The sequence below is a fragment of the Diabrotica undecimpunctata genome, chromosome 9, assembly GCF_040954645.1.
Source record: "Diabrotica undecimpunctata isolate CICGRU chromosome 9, icDiaUnde3, whole genome shotgun sequence".
Classification (NCBI taxonomy): domain Eukaryota; kingdom Metazoa; phylum Arthropoda; class Insecta; order Coleoptera; family Chrysomelidae; genus Diabrotica; species Diabrotica undecimpunctata.
The window spans coordinates 25,401,123-25,418,100 of NC_092811.1; the positions used below are offsets into that span (position 1 = coordinate 25,401,123).

General features: G+C 34.8%; 1 protein-coding gene across 6 annotated transcripts in view; it reads left to right on the plus strand.

Annotated features, from left to right (window-relative positions):
* The window catches only part of LOC140449695 (uncharacterized), a 189,127-nt gene that overhangs the window by 162,888 nt on the left and 9,261 nt on the right, over positions 1–16,978 (plus strand). For 4 of the 6 annotated variants that reach the window (XM_072542988.1, XM_072542986.1, XM_072542989.1 and 1 more), the window contains 4 exons: positions 1,667–1,858; positions 4,070–4,295; positions 13,992–14,256; positions 14,397–14,549. In XM_072542988.1, coding sequence (XP_072399089.1) covers positions 1,667–1,858; positions 4,070–4,295; positions 13,992–14,256; positions 14,397–14,549 — 836 coding nt within the window. The remainder of the gene's footprint in view (positions 1–1,666; positions 1,859–4,069; positions 4,296–13,991; positions 14,257–14,396; positions 14,550–16,978) is intronic. The other 2 variants (XM_072542990.1, XM_072542991.1) reach the window with 1 other exon arrangement.

The window sequence follows — 16,978 nt, forward strand, 5'->3', positions numbered from 1 at the left end:
TTTGGGATTGGTATAAAGGTTGATTGAAGCCAATCCAGTGGTATTTGACCGGACCCATAATTGTCATTAAAAAGATCTACCAAGTCGTCTATATTGTCTTCACTCAACATTGTTAGAACCTCTATGTATATGTCGTCTGGGCCTGGTGCTTTTCCCCATTTGCTCTGTTTCATTGCCCTTACAACTTCTGACTTCTTCAATATTTTGGTGGAGGGTTCACTTTTATATTCACTTTCAGAAGTTTCTTCTAGTGTTGTCTGAGTATAGTTGCTGTGTGTAGTTTCTCCAATGTTGAAGTGGATCCTTAGTATCAGTAATTAATTTATTGTCCTTCACAATACTGTTAAAACTGCAAGGTTTTGTATGACTTGTCACTTCTTTAACGAGTTTATGTATGTTAAAGTGGTCATGTTTTTCTTCCAATTCCTTCATTTCTGCAAACGTGTCTAGCAGCCACTGTTCCTTAGCTTTGCGACACTCTTTTCGTATTTGTCTGTTAATCTGCTGTTGTTTGGTTCGGTCTTTGTTTTTAAATGATCTGTGGTCGTCCATCATTGATAATATTTCTTCAGTCATCCAGTTCTTCTTCTTGTACTTTTGGAAAGCGATCAGAGACTTGGTGGTGATTACGATAGCCTTTTTAATACAATTCCATTTGTCTTCTATACTGGCCGGTTGTTTAGATCGTTTAGATTCGTTACATCAGTAAATATTAATTTTATGGAGAATGTTTATGAATTTTGAGCTTAAAATGGCTGCGGCTGACTAGCGCATAATAGTTGAACTATGACAGTAAGTAATATAGATTCCCTATGCCAAATGCACTGTATATAAATATATAGTTTAATTTTGAATTAAAAATGGCGGATGACTAATGGATAATGACTAGCGGATAATAGTTAAACTATCACAGTCGGTAATGTTGATTCCTCTGACGCAATGTGACGTTAACATATGTCGTTCTCACTCTTACACATGTAACGAAGGTACTTCTCTCTCTAACACATTGATTTCCCTATTTTGGTAGTCGTGTCCTCATTATCACACTACTCATGTGGATGTGTAGAGGAATTTAGTAATCGATGGGCAATCTTTTGGATTGTAAACTTAGGTAACTTTTCTAGATCTTCAAGGTCTTGAAGAGGAGAAAAGTTCCCGTTTGGGATTGTCTGATTCAGAATAAAAGTCGCCCGATGGATGAGAAACTTAATCATATAATATATCTATATTTTCTCAGAATAACATTCTTTTGTTGTGGCAATATCATCTGTAAATCTGCATATTTGAGAAGATTGTGTGTTTATGCAGCCGGTAATTTAAAGTTAGATAGTAGCTATACCAGTACTTTTTCTGGCCAATTCAATTTTCAATATCAAATACCTCTATTAGATGCCTGTTTATTCGCACCACGTTCTTGGAAACATCTAAGGTCATTTATATAACTTTAACTAACTTTTTGGGTATACCTAGCAGCACGGATAATTGCTTTCTACTCCATCGAACACCTGTTTGATATCGGTATACAGAGAGTACATTGGTGTGTTATATTCAAAACATTTTTTGTGTACACAGTAATAGCGACTATAAGTTTAAAATTTGATCCAAATAGCTTTGTTTTATTAATTTTTTTGTGTGCATTTTGGTTTTATTTTTCAATTAACACAAGGTCGAGCTAAATAACGGCGCCTGGAAAGAGATCGAAACAATCGAAGTGAACACCGAAGATAAAGAGATCGACGAAGGCGTTGATGGTATGGAACAGAGCAATGGAAAAACCAACGGTAACATTACGAACGAAGCCAATGGTACCGCCAATGGAGAAAGTAAGGACGCGAAAAATGACATTGCTGTATCCAAGGTTTGGCTTTTTAATTTTTTTATCATACTAATAATACTTTTTGGCCTAATAACCATAAACAGTTTCAGGTGCGGCATTTCTTTGTAAAGAATATTTTAAAACATTACTTATAATGTTTTAAAACATACAATATTTGTTACAAAGAAATTCACGTAGTGCTAGAACTAGTCGATAAACTGAATGATCAAATTAGAGCAATGGCATTCTTTAAAAGTGAAAAATACGTTTCTTATTTGAATTTTAAGAACTATATTAGTAAGAAGCCTATACAATGAAACAGTAATTAGAATGCTAATATTAATAAAGCATCAGGGCATGATAAAATCACACGATGATGTAAAAGAAATCGATTTCAGATAATAAATTTATAATATTCGTTATACTTAGAGTAAAATTAACATTCTCTCCATTCAATAGTAAGGAAAACGCTCGATTAGCTGATTAATTTAGTCGTATCTACCAGTTATGCTGTTGCTTAACAAGGTTCTCATATTAGTAAATGCTCTTCTGGCTTGCTCAATCCTGCTACGTATCTCTATGGATGTTCTTATTGTTTACTCTTATATTTTATTGTATATTTCGTGTTCTACTAACCACCATTACCTTCGTCTTGTCTATTTTAATCTTCAATCCCAGTCGTTCTCCTTCAGTATTTATTCTATCTATTAGTCGTTGTAGCGTTTCTTGGCTATCAGCTATTATGACTGTATCATCAGCACAGCGAAGATTACTAATAGTCTGTCCGTTGATTTTGATTCCATCTTCAGTGTCACTTAAGGCTCTATCGAAAATCGTTTCAGAGTGAAGATTAAAAAGGAGGGGTGACAGAACATAGCCCTGTCGTACACCTTTTTCGATTGAGAAATATGATGTAGATTCCAGTCCTACTCTCACAGATGTCACTTGATTCATATAAAGGTTCTTTATGATCTTAAGGTCATTCTCATCTATCGAACGTTCCTGGAGCAATCTTACTAATTCTAAATGATTAACACAATCGAACGCTTTCTGGTAATCTATAAAGCATAGGAAGACATATTTTTGCTGATCTCTGCATTTCTGAAGTAGGACAGGTAAGCTGTAAAGTGCTTCTCTTGTGCCAAATCCTTGTCTGAAACCGAACTGTGTGGGGCTAATGTGTGCAATGGGTCTATCAAGGAGCGTTTTTCTAGCTGGATCATTTTGTTCCATCCGCCTTACATGCCCTATCCACCTTAGACTTCTTCTTAGGGTACCTGTCCGTTCCGAACGTCGATCATTATAGCTATGATGACTTTGTTGGTTGCTATACGAAATAGCTGTGTTGAGGTCTTTATATACCATGCTCTCAGGTTTGCAAGCCAGGATATTCTTTGTCCATCTCAGACGTCATATCTTAATATGTTTTACGACATCTGGTTCCTGGTATATTCTTTAAAGATCGAAGTTGTATCGTCTTCTCCACACTCCATTGTAATTCACTGCTCCATAGATTCGCCTTAGTGCTTTTCTTTCGAAACATCCTAACATGTTTTCATTACTTCTGTTAGAGTCCAGGTCTCTGAACCAAATGTTAGGACTGGGCGTATTATTGATTTGTAGAGTTTTATTTTTGTATTTCTCGATATAATTGTGGATTTAAGGAGGAGATTGAGCCCAAAATAGCATCTGTTGGCCGTGCAAATTCTACGGTTTATCTCTGCTAATTTGATTGTTGATCGTGTAGTTTTCATGGCAATTTTGAACTGTCGGTAGACTCTGCGGTGTCATGCAGGACCGGCATTACACGAGTAATCATTAAAAATGGCGGAAAGACCCCATTTGTAGGGTAACTTTAAACGAGATCATATGGTAAATTATTTTTAACAATATCTACACAAAGTTGGAGTTTCACCCCAAAAACTAATAGACTTTTGTTGTTCTTCGTTATTACTAAAAATGTAAATAACACCACAAGTTTTTAGTCGTTTAGATATCGTTAAAAAGGAATTTTAAATAGGTTAAACTATTAAACCAATTACAAAATGGTACCTGTGCACCATTTTTAATGATTACGTCCATTGTAATGTGATAAAAATCAAGAACATATGCCTTAGTAGATTTATTACTCCGAAATTTATTGATTTCAGTTTGTCGTTCAGAAAATATGTTACGAGGGAAACAGTTTACATGCACACCGTATAACTCTTTCATCTTCAGTTACTTCTGTTAATATAGTATGTTATATTTTAGCCCGGTGACTATAGCTTTACAAATACATCACAGCTGCCGAACGAATCTCAACAAAATCTAGAATTTAGAGGTAGGTCTAGGAAACGTAGAGACTTCTTCGGAACAATTAAGAGAAGACTTGGCAAGTCGATGAACCGATCAAAATCTGCTGGGCCAGAAAACGATCTAGGACGTGATGATTCCCTGAATAGATCTGTTTCTGCAGATCGAGGGCGACATGATGAAAGTAAGTATATAATTTGTTGGGTTAATAATTTATTGACTTGTATATAGACTAGCTCTAAGTCGTTGACTGCTGAGAAGGTCCTTGATTACATCTAAGGGATATGATACATTAGGGTGATAAATTGCAGAGATCTATAATTTTTAATAACGTGTGTATTTCAAATTTAGTATCTATTTACATTTTCTAGACCTCGGTAATCCATTGCTAGATATAAGCTTCTTACCAGTTCTTCAATACTTTTCTGCGACTTTTGTTCAGGTTTTCCTCACTCTTTTTCGAATATGATCGAACGTCGTAGTGGCAATCTTCAAACATTTATCTCTGTCATATATGTTCTACATTTTATCACCCATTTCTGCCTGACCACGTGTCTGGCTCATTTCTTTATTTAGTCAGGCCTAGAATCAGTACGGATGCACATCAATCGAACTATTCAGAGCGGTAGCATCCAAGATCAGAATAACCATGATGACTGCCAACCTCCGTCGCAGAGAAGGCACGTAAAGAAGAGTCAGTTGCACAATGGAGTTCATGCAATAAATAGAACCAATGCATTTGAATATGATAAATAGACGAGTGGATGTTTGTGAGCCTAACTCTTATGTATTACTTTGCTATATTGTAATGCATTGGTTCTATTACCGCATTACTTAGCTCACACAACAGTTGCTCTTGCCAGTTTATTAATACCCTAAGACCAACCATTCTTTCTATTCCATCAGTAACCTTTGTTCTGATTATTATGTCTGAGTTCCTTATTTTGTCTGTTAAGGATATTTTTAACATTGCTCGTTCCATTGATCTGTTTTTTTTTCTACTTCTTTGTCAGATCCATACTTTCTTGTCCATTTGTGGCTTCTGGTGATATACAGCAATCATAGACTTTTCTTTTGAAGTTAATAAAAATTTCCGTATCCTTACATATGACGTTCAGTTTACCAAGGGCAGTATATGTTAGCTAAATCCTTTGGACAAATTCATCACTTTGGTTTTCCTGGCAAAACTTAATGATATGCCGAAGGTAGGTATAGTATTGCACATTTTCTATTAGTGTGTTATCAATGATTCTGTTATTCGGACTATTGCTTAATGTATTGGTTTTATGTAGATACATTTGCAGTCCTATCAGTTTGAGATATGATTTAGTTTGCTTATCATCAAATATAGCTTTCAATGTGTGTTTGTGTTTATCAAAAAAATACCATCTGCAAAACTTTAGTGGTTCAAAAAGCTTCCGTAGATGTTAAGCCTTTTCATACATTAACATATGTATTGAAGATGTGTTTTAATCTTTGGAGCTCGTCTCCTGTCTTGGTGATTATTGCGGCATTACGTCTGCATAACGTAATATTTGGATTTATTTGTTCCCAATTCTGTAACGATGACCTTTACGTACTGCTTGTATTATTTCGTCCATTATTATATTAAAGAGAAGTCGGCTTAACGAGCATCCTGACTCCGCTTATCCATTATCCATTTAAGTTTTTGTTACCAAAGATTTTGCGCAGTACTTATCGCTCCCAAATCAACAACCACTCTTGGTGTTCTTTTGTTGTGACCCATGTTTTAGAAGCATACGTCACGATCAGCCTTATTACGGTCTTGTAGGTCCTGTATTTTAGTTTTCGAGATAAATTTTTGCTTCTTAACAACCCATTGAGAGCATATTCTTTTCTGTATTTTTTTTACAGTTGGGTTCTCCTGTGACGAGAGTTCCTAAGTACTCAAATCTTTTAACTTCTTTGAATTTATATTGTTTTCTTTGTTGTTGTCATTATTATATATTGCCCCCGAATGAATTGCTTATTTGTCCATTCCATATACTTTATTTTTCCTTTATTTATATACAATCCTTTGGTCGCTGCCACCTCTACGAGTTTTATTACTGCTTCTATCAGTTCTAGCTAAGATTACCAATTCGTCTGCAAATGCTAAGCTCTTGGATTCTTGCTAATTTTGTACCGAAGTTGCCCACTACATTCATGGCCACCCAATTTCCACGTCGGCTAGTATTAGCACTGTCTGCCAAATCTGCAATTAAATCGCCGTTATACCTATCCTAATACTGGAACTCGAAGCGTCCTCAAAGCGCCTTGCCCATAGATGACATCCACTCTTTAGGTCACATCCCCCATTTATGTTCAGGCAACACATTGCCTGAAGAATGGAAGCCCTCGAAAACACTCCTTAAAAATACCGCAACCATTAATACAAAGGACAAGAGGAGATGCTTTTTGTGGTTTTCCAAGATCATTGCACAATGATACCTGTCCTAGGAGCGGATATAACTACAGTTACCTTCCACGCTCTTGACTGCAGAAAGACCAAAAAATTAAAAAGAATCCCAAAACGAGGATCTTTCTCTTTTTCATTCACCCTTCATTTACATTCCAATTCAAGAGTAAACTTAATAGTCTGGCTATCACTTGGTCAGTTTTGAATCTTGATTTTTATGGGATGTCTAGATTATGATTAAAATGAGTTCTTAGATACCACTTGAAGTTAGTTTTGACAAATCTTCGAATTATGAAATTTTTGTTTTCGCAAGCATGTTAAACGGCCTTAATAGGTGTTAGCTATCTAAAACTGATATTTTTCTAATTGTTAAAAACATAAAATCGCGACTTGATATGTCTCAGAAATATTTTGCTTCATTGGAAGTGCATGTGTAGTACTTTGCTAAGTTTGAAAAATACTAATTTCCAAATAAAACTGTAATTTATTGTATTAGTTTTACCTTACTAACAAAGACCAACTTTTGCGATGTTGAAACAATGTTTCTAATGGATGATGTATCGAACTAAGAAGTACGAAATAAATAAACACACTAACTTCTTTTATTAATAGTTGCTTCATAAAATCAAAATTTACTAACAATTAGACTTGCCAAGTCTTCACAAGATATAGTAAGTATAGGTAACCAAAAAAAAAAAATTGGAATTGTTTTTATTTACTAGTAAATATGTAAGAAATACCAACGAATATAAACACTCATAGAAGGCTAATCCTTAACAAAAAGATGTCTCTTGATTTAGACGTTGACAGAATGGAAAGAAACAAGGTTTATAACTCGGTCGGTAGTGACACTGATAATAATTATTTTCGTAAGTTATGTGCAAACGTTTGGTACTTATTGTGAGATGAAGCTTGGGCGAGCGATAGAGCACTCGTCTGGCAATTTTTATTTGTAGGATCAAGTCTGATATCAAGCATTTTTTTTTAAATTTTTTTGACTGATATTCTATTTTTCAGTATTATTAACAAAAATTAGAAATTACAAAAAAATCGGTATGGTTTGGATCCATATCTATAAGAATAATAGCCGCGTGTCAAACCACTCGACCAAAACTTGTTTTCGTACTAATTGCCAGACGTTTGTATAAATTGCACAAACAATTTGATTATCAGCGCCTCTATCGACCGGGTTTCAAAATGTTTTTTATTTAAATTTAAAACTGAGAACATTATGGATATGAGAGGCTGCCTTCTATGAGCATCTTTATTTGTTGGTGATACCAATCTTGCTAATGTTTAGTTTTCTTTTTTTCCGGTTTGTTTTTGTCATACCATCTTCGGAGTACTTACTAAACTAATTCTCAAAAATCGTTGGAACTGTTTTTATTTATTAATAAATATGTGTAATTAATACCAATAATGCTAATCGTTTACTTTTTCTCTTTTGTTGGACCATCTCTAGGTTATTTATCAATCTAATTTCATATTAACTGCTATATTTTCTTGAATCTTTTTCAAAAATCTTATATGAGTTTAATAATTAATATGAATAATCTATAAATTTCTTTTCGTGTATTTTGACGGCCCAAATTAAAAACAATCCGAAGGTAAACTCGCAAATGAAGCCTGTGATCTTTTTGGCATAATGTCTCTTGACTTGTTGGCAATAGTCTGGGTTGTATACATTTTGTACCCATTATAGTCTAAGATCCCACTGCAGGATCGCTACGTTGATAACGTAGTTAATCAAACTCACTGTCGCCTCGGGGTGGAAAATAAGGGTTAAAAACTCTTGTCTTGATAAAGACAAGATCTACCTTATATAACAACTGAGGTTGAAATAAAACTTCGGTTTAAAGTTGAATAAAACTCAGCTACAGAGTCTAGAAACAGGAAGCAGAGCCCCTAGAGCGCTATGCTCTAGTAGAGCCCGTGAAGGACTGCCTGGCTGATCTGAAAATCACCTATATTTATAATTCATTGTCAGTTGATACTCTCTGTGGGTGTTTTCTTTGTATCTGGAGATTTTTTTGTCCTGTTTTAAGTTTTCCACCTCTTCAGGACGTGTTTTTTTTTGTGTTGGCTGCTTCTTTTTGGCTTCGTGGTTCCACTGTTGTTTTGTTTTGACTTGTCGTCGGAGGAGCGTATCTGGACAATCAGAGGCGAATGGGGCATTGGTTAAACGGTCCTTTTCAGAAATTATTGTTCTAAAAAAATAAATTAGTATATATGTGAATGTATAAGTTTACAAATTGTAATTAATAAATGTGTTTAAACGCGATCGCGTGAGGGCAGCTGTAGCTGTATCCTCTGCAATAGATAGGTATCATTGCGCAATGGGATTGGTAAACCACAGAAAACCGATCCCCCCCTGTCTAGACAAGCTCGAAGTGATTATTTAAAAGTTACTTGCGACGACGATAATAGAGGGGAGTTGCCTCCTGTATGTCAATGTATTCGTCAGGGAGATCGTTGCTGGCAAGAGCCAGTAGAATTGAGGGAAGAGGGATTTTGGGTTTAGGTTTTGTTCTGAATACATTGCCGATGTATGAGCAGGTAGTTTTTAAAATGCTTTGGGCTCTGCAGTTCTTGCCATGGATGGTGCTGATTGTGTAACCCTTGCTCAGAGAGGAAAGCCTCTCGTTAATGGGCTGGACGTTCGACAGGTGATTTATTAGGGCAGAAGGGTAATCGTGTCGCTTGTTATTCACTCTAAGCAGGATTCTCCTCTCCAATCCCAGCAGTTTTAGTGTGAGATGGCCGGGCACCATAATATAGATATTAGATCTATACTCGATGACCGGCCTAATAAATGTTTTATATGTGTGGATGAGTGATCGTGGAAGTGTTCTTCCGAATTTACCACAAAGAGCATTGAGTAGTCCGAGGCTACTCCTAGCCTTGTTACAGGCTATGTCCAGGTCGGTCCTCCAGTTCAGTGTTTGAGTAAACACCACTCACCTATATTTATCTATGCTGTAATATTTAAGGTCGATTTATATATATATCCGTGCCGTGTCCGTTCTGTGTTGTGCCCAGCAAAATAAACCAATAATGTACTCTTGTGAGTATATTGTCGTCGCAGCAAGAGGGTGTCTATGGTGTTAAACACTTTGCTGTACGCTCTACTTAGGGGCTTCAGGTATAATGTATGAAATACCCCTAAGCATTTATCCATATTAACTTCTGGATGTATGCTATTTTACCAAGTCTTCATAAAGACTTGGCGTGAATTTTCTTATATGAGCTATTAGTAGGATCATCGTTGGAAATAAAACAATTTTTTGGAGCAGGAAGAAGACTACCTACAGAGTCTTAAGGTTTGCGTTGGCAAAAATGGAGCAGAGCCCCGACCGGCGGCCTCCTAGAGCAGAAGTGCTCTAGGTAAGGCCGTGGTCTATCGACTGATGCCAAGATCCGAAGAATGCGCATATTTAAAAGTATTTTAATATTTATATGGCATTTTCGGATCTCTCGGCCAATGGAAAATTAAGAAATGTGTAAAAGGCGGGGCGATGCGCATCAGGGTGCGTATTAGTTCGCCACTAAAGGCACCAGGATGACAATATTTATACATTGACGTTTTCCAGACGGGCCCGTCCGTGCCCGGTCTGAAATTAATCCCAAACGATATTTTTGTTTCCGGCACTGACGATACACGGAAAAGACATGGACCGTACGGACTTGTATAAACACGATTTTATTGTTTTGTGAACGCAAGTGCTGGTAAACCCAAAGCAGAAGATGTTGTGCGGTTAGTATATTATTGTTTTATATATAATATTTTAACGAAAAAAAAAAAAAGAAAAAAAGAGTACTGTGACATTCTAAAATATTCGTGAAATTTTGTTTCATCGTCCAATAATTCTTTGTATATTTTAACTTCTCCTTCGGTTTGTCTTTTTTCCACATAGGATGCACACTGCATCTTCTTGTTTCTGCCTTTTCTGCTCTTTCTCTTCATCAATTAATAATACCAACACGGCGAGATCTTCTATCCAAGCCGCCATATTTTCAACTATCTTTTACACAGAAATGTAATAACATTTTTCTCTCTAATCGTCTCGTTAGGCCCATTGCTACAACGCGGTTGAATGTAAATATAACATTAAAAACACCCGAACTCGGCACTGATACGGAACGGACACTGTACGAATATGTATGAATCGACCTTTATACGAGCGACAAATAGGTATTTCCAGATTAGCAGCCAATAGGGAAATTCGAGGCGGGGAGATGCGCATCGGAGTGACTACTAGTCCTCAGTCTATGGCACTCGATGACACTACATACATTTAAAATTTGTCAAACCAGTGTCGTTCCGCGCTAACTTTATTTTACATAAATAATTTTAAAGATTAAAGAAGAGATAATTTTAAACAAGAATGTGTATTAACACTTTTTCTGTAAAATGAACCGCTCTCTCACAAACAACGCTTGAAGCGACTGTCAATTTTGAATGTCAGTACGTAATAACCGATCACAATATTCTCTTTTTTGTTTAAGGTCTAATATTTTTCTGCCATAATGTAGAATTTAATGCTCGTGTTATCGGTTTCCCTTTGGTAATTCGATCTCTGATTGTCTCTTCACAGCTTTCTTTTGTTATTAGTTTTATGTCAAGGTATACACATTCAGTGTAAATTTAAGTCGAGATATCTAGGCGATTCTGTATTTCTTATGCATATATATTTATATATTGTGTTTTTTCTGCTTATTTCGATCCTGACAATCTCGATATTCTTCTATCATTTTTCTGAACATGTATTCTAGGTACTCTTTTTCTTGTGCGGTATATTTTTGTGCACATTGCAGCATATAGATTTTTATATCTCCAATAGAAAAACTCTTGCTTGCCTTGTCTCCCTTTTTTTGTCAGAAATCGTGTGATTATCTATTGTCTCTTTTTATTCTGGCTGTTGCACCTCTATATAATTCTTTAGTATCATTTATTACGGTGACATTTAATACGTCGGTCAATAAATCCTGGACCTAACTAGTAAACAAAATTGTTTGCAAACATTTTTTTTTATTCATCAAAATAATCTCCTTTAGTGTCGATACAATCATTCCACCGCTTTTCTAATATTTCGATACAGCCCTTGCTAAACGATTTATCTCTGTCTTTAAAATTGGCTTCAGTTTCGGCGATTATTTCCTCATCGGAGCGGTATCGCTTGCCATGGAGCATTTTTCTGATCGAAAAAAGGTGCTTGGTAGTCGCTGGGGACCAGATCTGGACTATACGGTGGGTGCGGAAGAAATTCAAAGCCCAATTCCTACATTTTTGCCATCGTTTTCATCGACTTGTGACACCGTGCATTGTCTTCGTGAAAAAAATTTTTCTTCAACAAATGAGCCATTTTCTTTGCAATTTCTGTCTTCAAATGCTCCTATAAACCAATGTAGTAGTCTCCGTTGATTGTTTATTTATGTTTCAAATAGACAATGAAAATAATACTTTGCGCGTCCCAAAATACACAGGGCATAACCTTTCCGGCCGGTTTGTTGAGTCTTTGGTCGCTTTGGACTGCCAATTAGATTACCGAGTAAAGTGATGGATCCATGTTTCATGCATTGTGATATTCCGACACAAAAAATCCTGATTTATTCCGATTTTATGTCCCAACAACGCCTAGACTCATCAAGTCGTTGTTGTAAACAACTTTTTGTACCCAAATGTTCGTGTACAATAGTGAAAATGCTACCCTTTGACACCTTTAGAGTCAGCTATCTCTTGCTACTTCACTTTGCGGTCTTCCATAATAACCATCAGCGTTTTTTAGATTTTTCGTTTTCGGAAATAACTGCTTCATTTGCCCTTCCAGACCTCTGTTGGTATCGGTACGACCGCGTTTTAATTCAGAAAACCATCGTTTAAAGATTGTAATCCATGGAGCAGAGTCCTTTTTTGCGCCAATGCTCAGTTTGGACGGTATATTTTCCCATCCAATAACAGTGATAAACTAAGCGACACTTCAATCACTCTAACTCGGTAAAAAATAATCCGAATCACGGTTCGTAGACTTACTACGGTTGCCTCTTCCGACTAACCAATGAACATTAAGCCCGAAATTATGTCACGAGAGTACAGTAATTTGAATCGTAACATTGTTAATCGTCGTTTTTATGTCTTTGATGTGTGGAAAATAGTAAAGATAGTTATGAAATAAAGATGTCTAGTGGATTATAATACCTAATTATGAAAAAAGTCCTAGATTTAAGTAAATCTAGGACTTCAATCTCCATTTTACACTGAAAATTTGTCGCGTATACTGAATTTCCATCAATACTGGATTAACTATTGAATGAATTACCGAATTACATAACTATTTTTTTCATTTTTTTAATATCTAAAATTATTTTTACAATTGGTCACACTACAACCTGTGCCTGGCATTCTAAAATTTCATCAACATTATTATTACGTTAATACACAATGAAATTTTAAAGTTTTAACCTACCTTATAAAGGGATACGAAGACGATAGGTACGATGTACAACTACAATAAATAACGTTTCTTCGATAATTCAAAATAAGTTTTTATAGAAAACAACACCAAAATTTCAAATACAAAAATATAAAGTAAACGGAGATATTTAAGAAACGATAAATAATAAAGCAAATAATAAACTGAAAGATAATTACCATGAACAAACTGTGATAATAAATGGGTTTTGTATTCTTGTGTACTCTGGTGACGTAACTCAAGCATCCCCACCCCAGTCGGAAGAGGCAACCGTAGTAAGTCTATGAACCGTGAATCCGAATAACATGAAATTTTGACAGTATGCTTTTGAAGGTTGTCACTATTGAAATGGCATAATGGATAATTCATTAGAGTCGCCATCTCATGTTTAGGCTCGGGACTGTGTATGTTTTGTGTTTATATGCAGCATATTCTATCAATAATTGATTTGCCTGCTCTAAAGTCGTTTTTTTCTTCTGATTCATACGAGTGTTATCCCTCGCATATTATCTAATTTATTATTTTTATATATAATCTACTGAGGATGCTTTTTGTTATTATGTCTTATTCCTTATTGTATTTTTGAGTACGTACACTTTTTGTCGAGTCAATAAACACTTATGTTCCTTAATCAGCGCGAAGCATTTATGTCATCTCTCACGCCGAAAAAAATGTTAGAAAATAATAAAATTTTACGACTGCCTGTATATATGTATATTTTGAGTAGTGCTAAAGATAAACTTAAGAACTGTGAAAGAAATATATCATATACATTACCAATTTTTAACCTACAACAGATTTTATCTTAGGACTTCCTTTATACTCCGACTATTTGGATTATACTTACATATCAGTTCTAAATAGCGGATAAGCTAGTTATTTATAGTTGTGTTTGTTATAATTATCAGATATAGAAGACAGATTATAGTAGTGAGTTAAAATAAAAAGACATTTTAATAAAAAAATATCTAAACTAATCATAATTTTTTAGGTTATCGCCTGAACGTACCTGGCCAACGATCAATGGACGAGACTTCAAGGAGGTCTAGTCTCTCAGAGGCCTCGGGGATGAGCAGTGCTTCCACGAGGACGTACATTAACGAAGCCAGTACTTTGGTGCTAGAAACTATAGAGAACGGAATAAAGAAACACTACCTCGTACCGCTGTCGTTAGCACAAAAGTCGAAATGGAGAAAAAAAGGAACCAAACTTCATATCTTCAATGATCACACGTTTGTTGCCAAACATTTACAAGGGTAAGTTAAAAAATCATTTTCTCTGTAGTGTAGTGATTTCTTCCATTGTTAACTTTTACTTAAACTCATCTCTACTCTGTAGTTTCACAAACTACAGACTTGTTTTTGTTGTTTTTAATAACTGAACAATTATATTTCAGTGGTACCGTATGTCAAGTTTGCGGGAAAAGTATAGCGAGAAGATTCGGTAAGCAGGGGTACGAGTGTAGGGATTGTTTGATAAAATGCCACAAACACTGCCACGTGAAAGTGAATGACAACTGTCCAACGTCTACCATCCACAACGTTGAGCTGTAAGTATATTTAAATAGTTTCACGTGATTTCACTTTTGAAAACTGTTACAAACAGAACAAAATATTATTATATACAATATACAGGGTGTCCAATTAGGTCGGTACCATATGGATTTTTTTTTTATTTTTAGTTTTATTAAATATATAAAAAATTCTGCATGTTCTAAAGCCTAAAATACAATCATAAAATAAAATATTTTTTAATCATATTGTAACGATAATATTTTTGCCTACCTCAGGGTAAGATCATGGGGGTAGAAAAATTGGGGGCAGAAGCTAAGGGGGTTGAGATAGGGCAAGCAAAATAAACGCTACTTGTGCAAACGGCACTCAGGGGTTAGTTGGAGAGCTGGGTCGTGGGTAAGTAAATGACAAGGGGGTTAGATTGGGGCAGCTACAAAAAAAATTAAACAAAGGGGTTACTTACGTGAATCTCCTGGACAAATGGGCAAATAAAGACAAGAAGAAATACCTCTAGCTATTTAAAATGGGACGCCGCTTCGAGAAAACTTCCTGCTGGAGGAAAGAAAGATTCTTCCTTCCTAAAATAAAGAAACACAAACAGGGGTTAGGAGATTTTTCTAAATAAAAACAAAAAAAATGGATCAGAGAAACAACTCAAACGTTTATTTTTGTCTCAAACAAACAGTTATCAAAAATACAGATTGCACAAGAAGTATACTAAATAACATAATAACAAAATTAACAAAAACTTACGTGCTTATCTGTTTACAAAGGAGATTGCTACAAAAATTTTTGAAATGGTTCCTAGGTTATTTATTAATATGGCCAAATTAGATTAAAAATAGACCAAATTAGACCAAAAATTAAAGATATCCTTGTTTATGAAAATATCTTAAAATTTAACCTTATATATGAAATAGCTGTTCTATATAATAATCAAATTAAAATTGTTTTACAACAACAGCAGATTTAAGCCAAAATGTCAGTATTTCAACATAACATTGTAAGACAGAATAAATTATGACATTTTGTTGTTCACGCCTCTAACACAATATAAAACTTTAAATATTACAAATTCTTTTATTTTAATGAAAGCAATTTATCAATTATCAAAAATAATGTCTATTTAATTTGGAAAAATTAATATGTTAATTGTTACCTTAATTCACAAACTTTGCCACTTAATTTAAAAAAAACTTGCTAATATCTCTGGGCTTGGAGCTGAGAGGATAAAACTCTCAACTGGAACAAAAAGGAAACCATTTCTATACTCAGGAACGAAGATCTGACGTAGATGGGGTTGGATCAAGCAGGCAAACAACAACAAAGCTGGTGGGACATCCTATATAATCATTTTCAAAATTTCATCAGTTCCGGTGTACTGCACAAATCTTATGATGATTACTCTGTTCTAAACTGCCATTAACCGGTCTTAAGACATTACACACAAAGAAGTGGCTCTGGATTCAAAATCCGCCAAACGTCCTTCTCGTTTGAATGTTCTTGCTCGACTCCTATCTGCTGTTACATTTTACAAAATTCAACACCAAATAATTTCCCTTCACGTCTCCGGAACCAGTTGTGCCTACAAACTTAAAACAAACATAATACCCTCGACACTCGTTCGTAACAACCTTCAAATATTCCCAGCTTTATTACGTTTTAGAAAAATTGAATACCTGACTTGCAATATTTTTTTTAAGAACCTCTTTTTCAACCGGAATGTTAGGGGACTCGAATGTAAACAAATCGTTTTCAACGACAAAAACAACTGAATACAAAACTTGATATTAAGAATATCAACTTAAAATGCCAGAATATATTGATCGTTTTAAAATTCCTTTATAAGAGACAAACGCAAATAAACAACTCAAGGGCGTACTACAAAACTTAAAACAGAATTTATATTTTTATATAGATATTAAATATTAACAAATTTAAAACGCTACAGTATACGCAGTTTTTCAAAAAATATGAATTGTGGATATTTTTAACTCTTACATAAAATTCATATTTTAAACACCGTGTATATGACTAAAACCTTTAATAATTGATGATTTTATCTAGGTTTTAGAACATTCAGAACTTTTTATAAAGAAGTAACTCTTTTTTATAAAATTAAAAAAAAATACAAAAGGTTTCGTTTCCCATACGGTCCAATTAAGCCTGCACCACTACGCTTATTTGCATCTTTCTTTATAAGATTGGAAAGCGTAATGAGAATTAATTACAAATAAACTATTTTTCGTTGTAATCCAGTGGTTAGAAATTCTCGAAAATAATCGATATCTTTTTTTTGTATATCTCTAGTGACTATATAATTACGGTTTTAAACATGGAACAATATTTGTAAAACCAAATTTCATTTATTGTTTAAGTGAGTAATACAATACCTTGCGGTTTCAAGTATAAAATATTCTCAAATTGTAAATATGAGCACGTGTTGATATTCGCCGTCTCATTC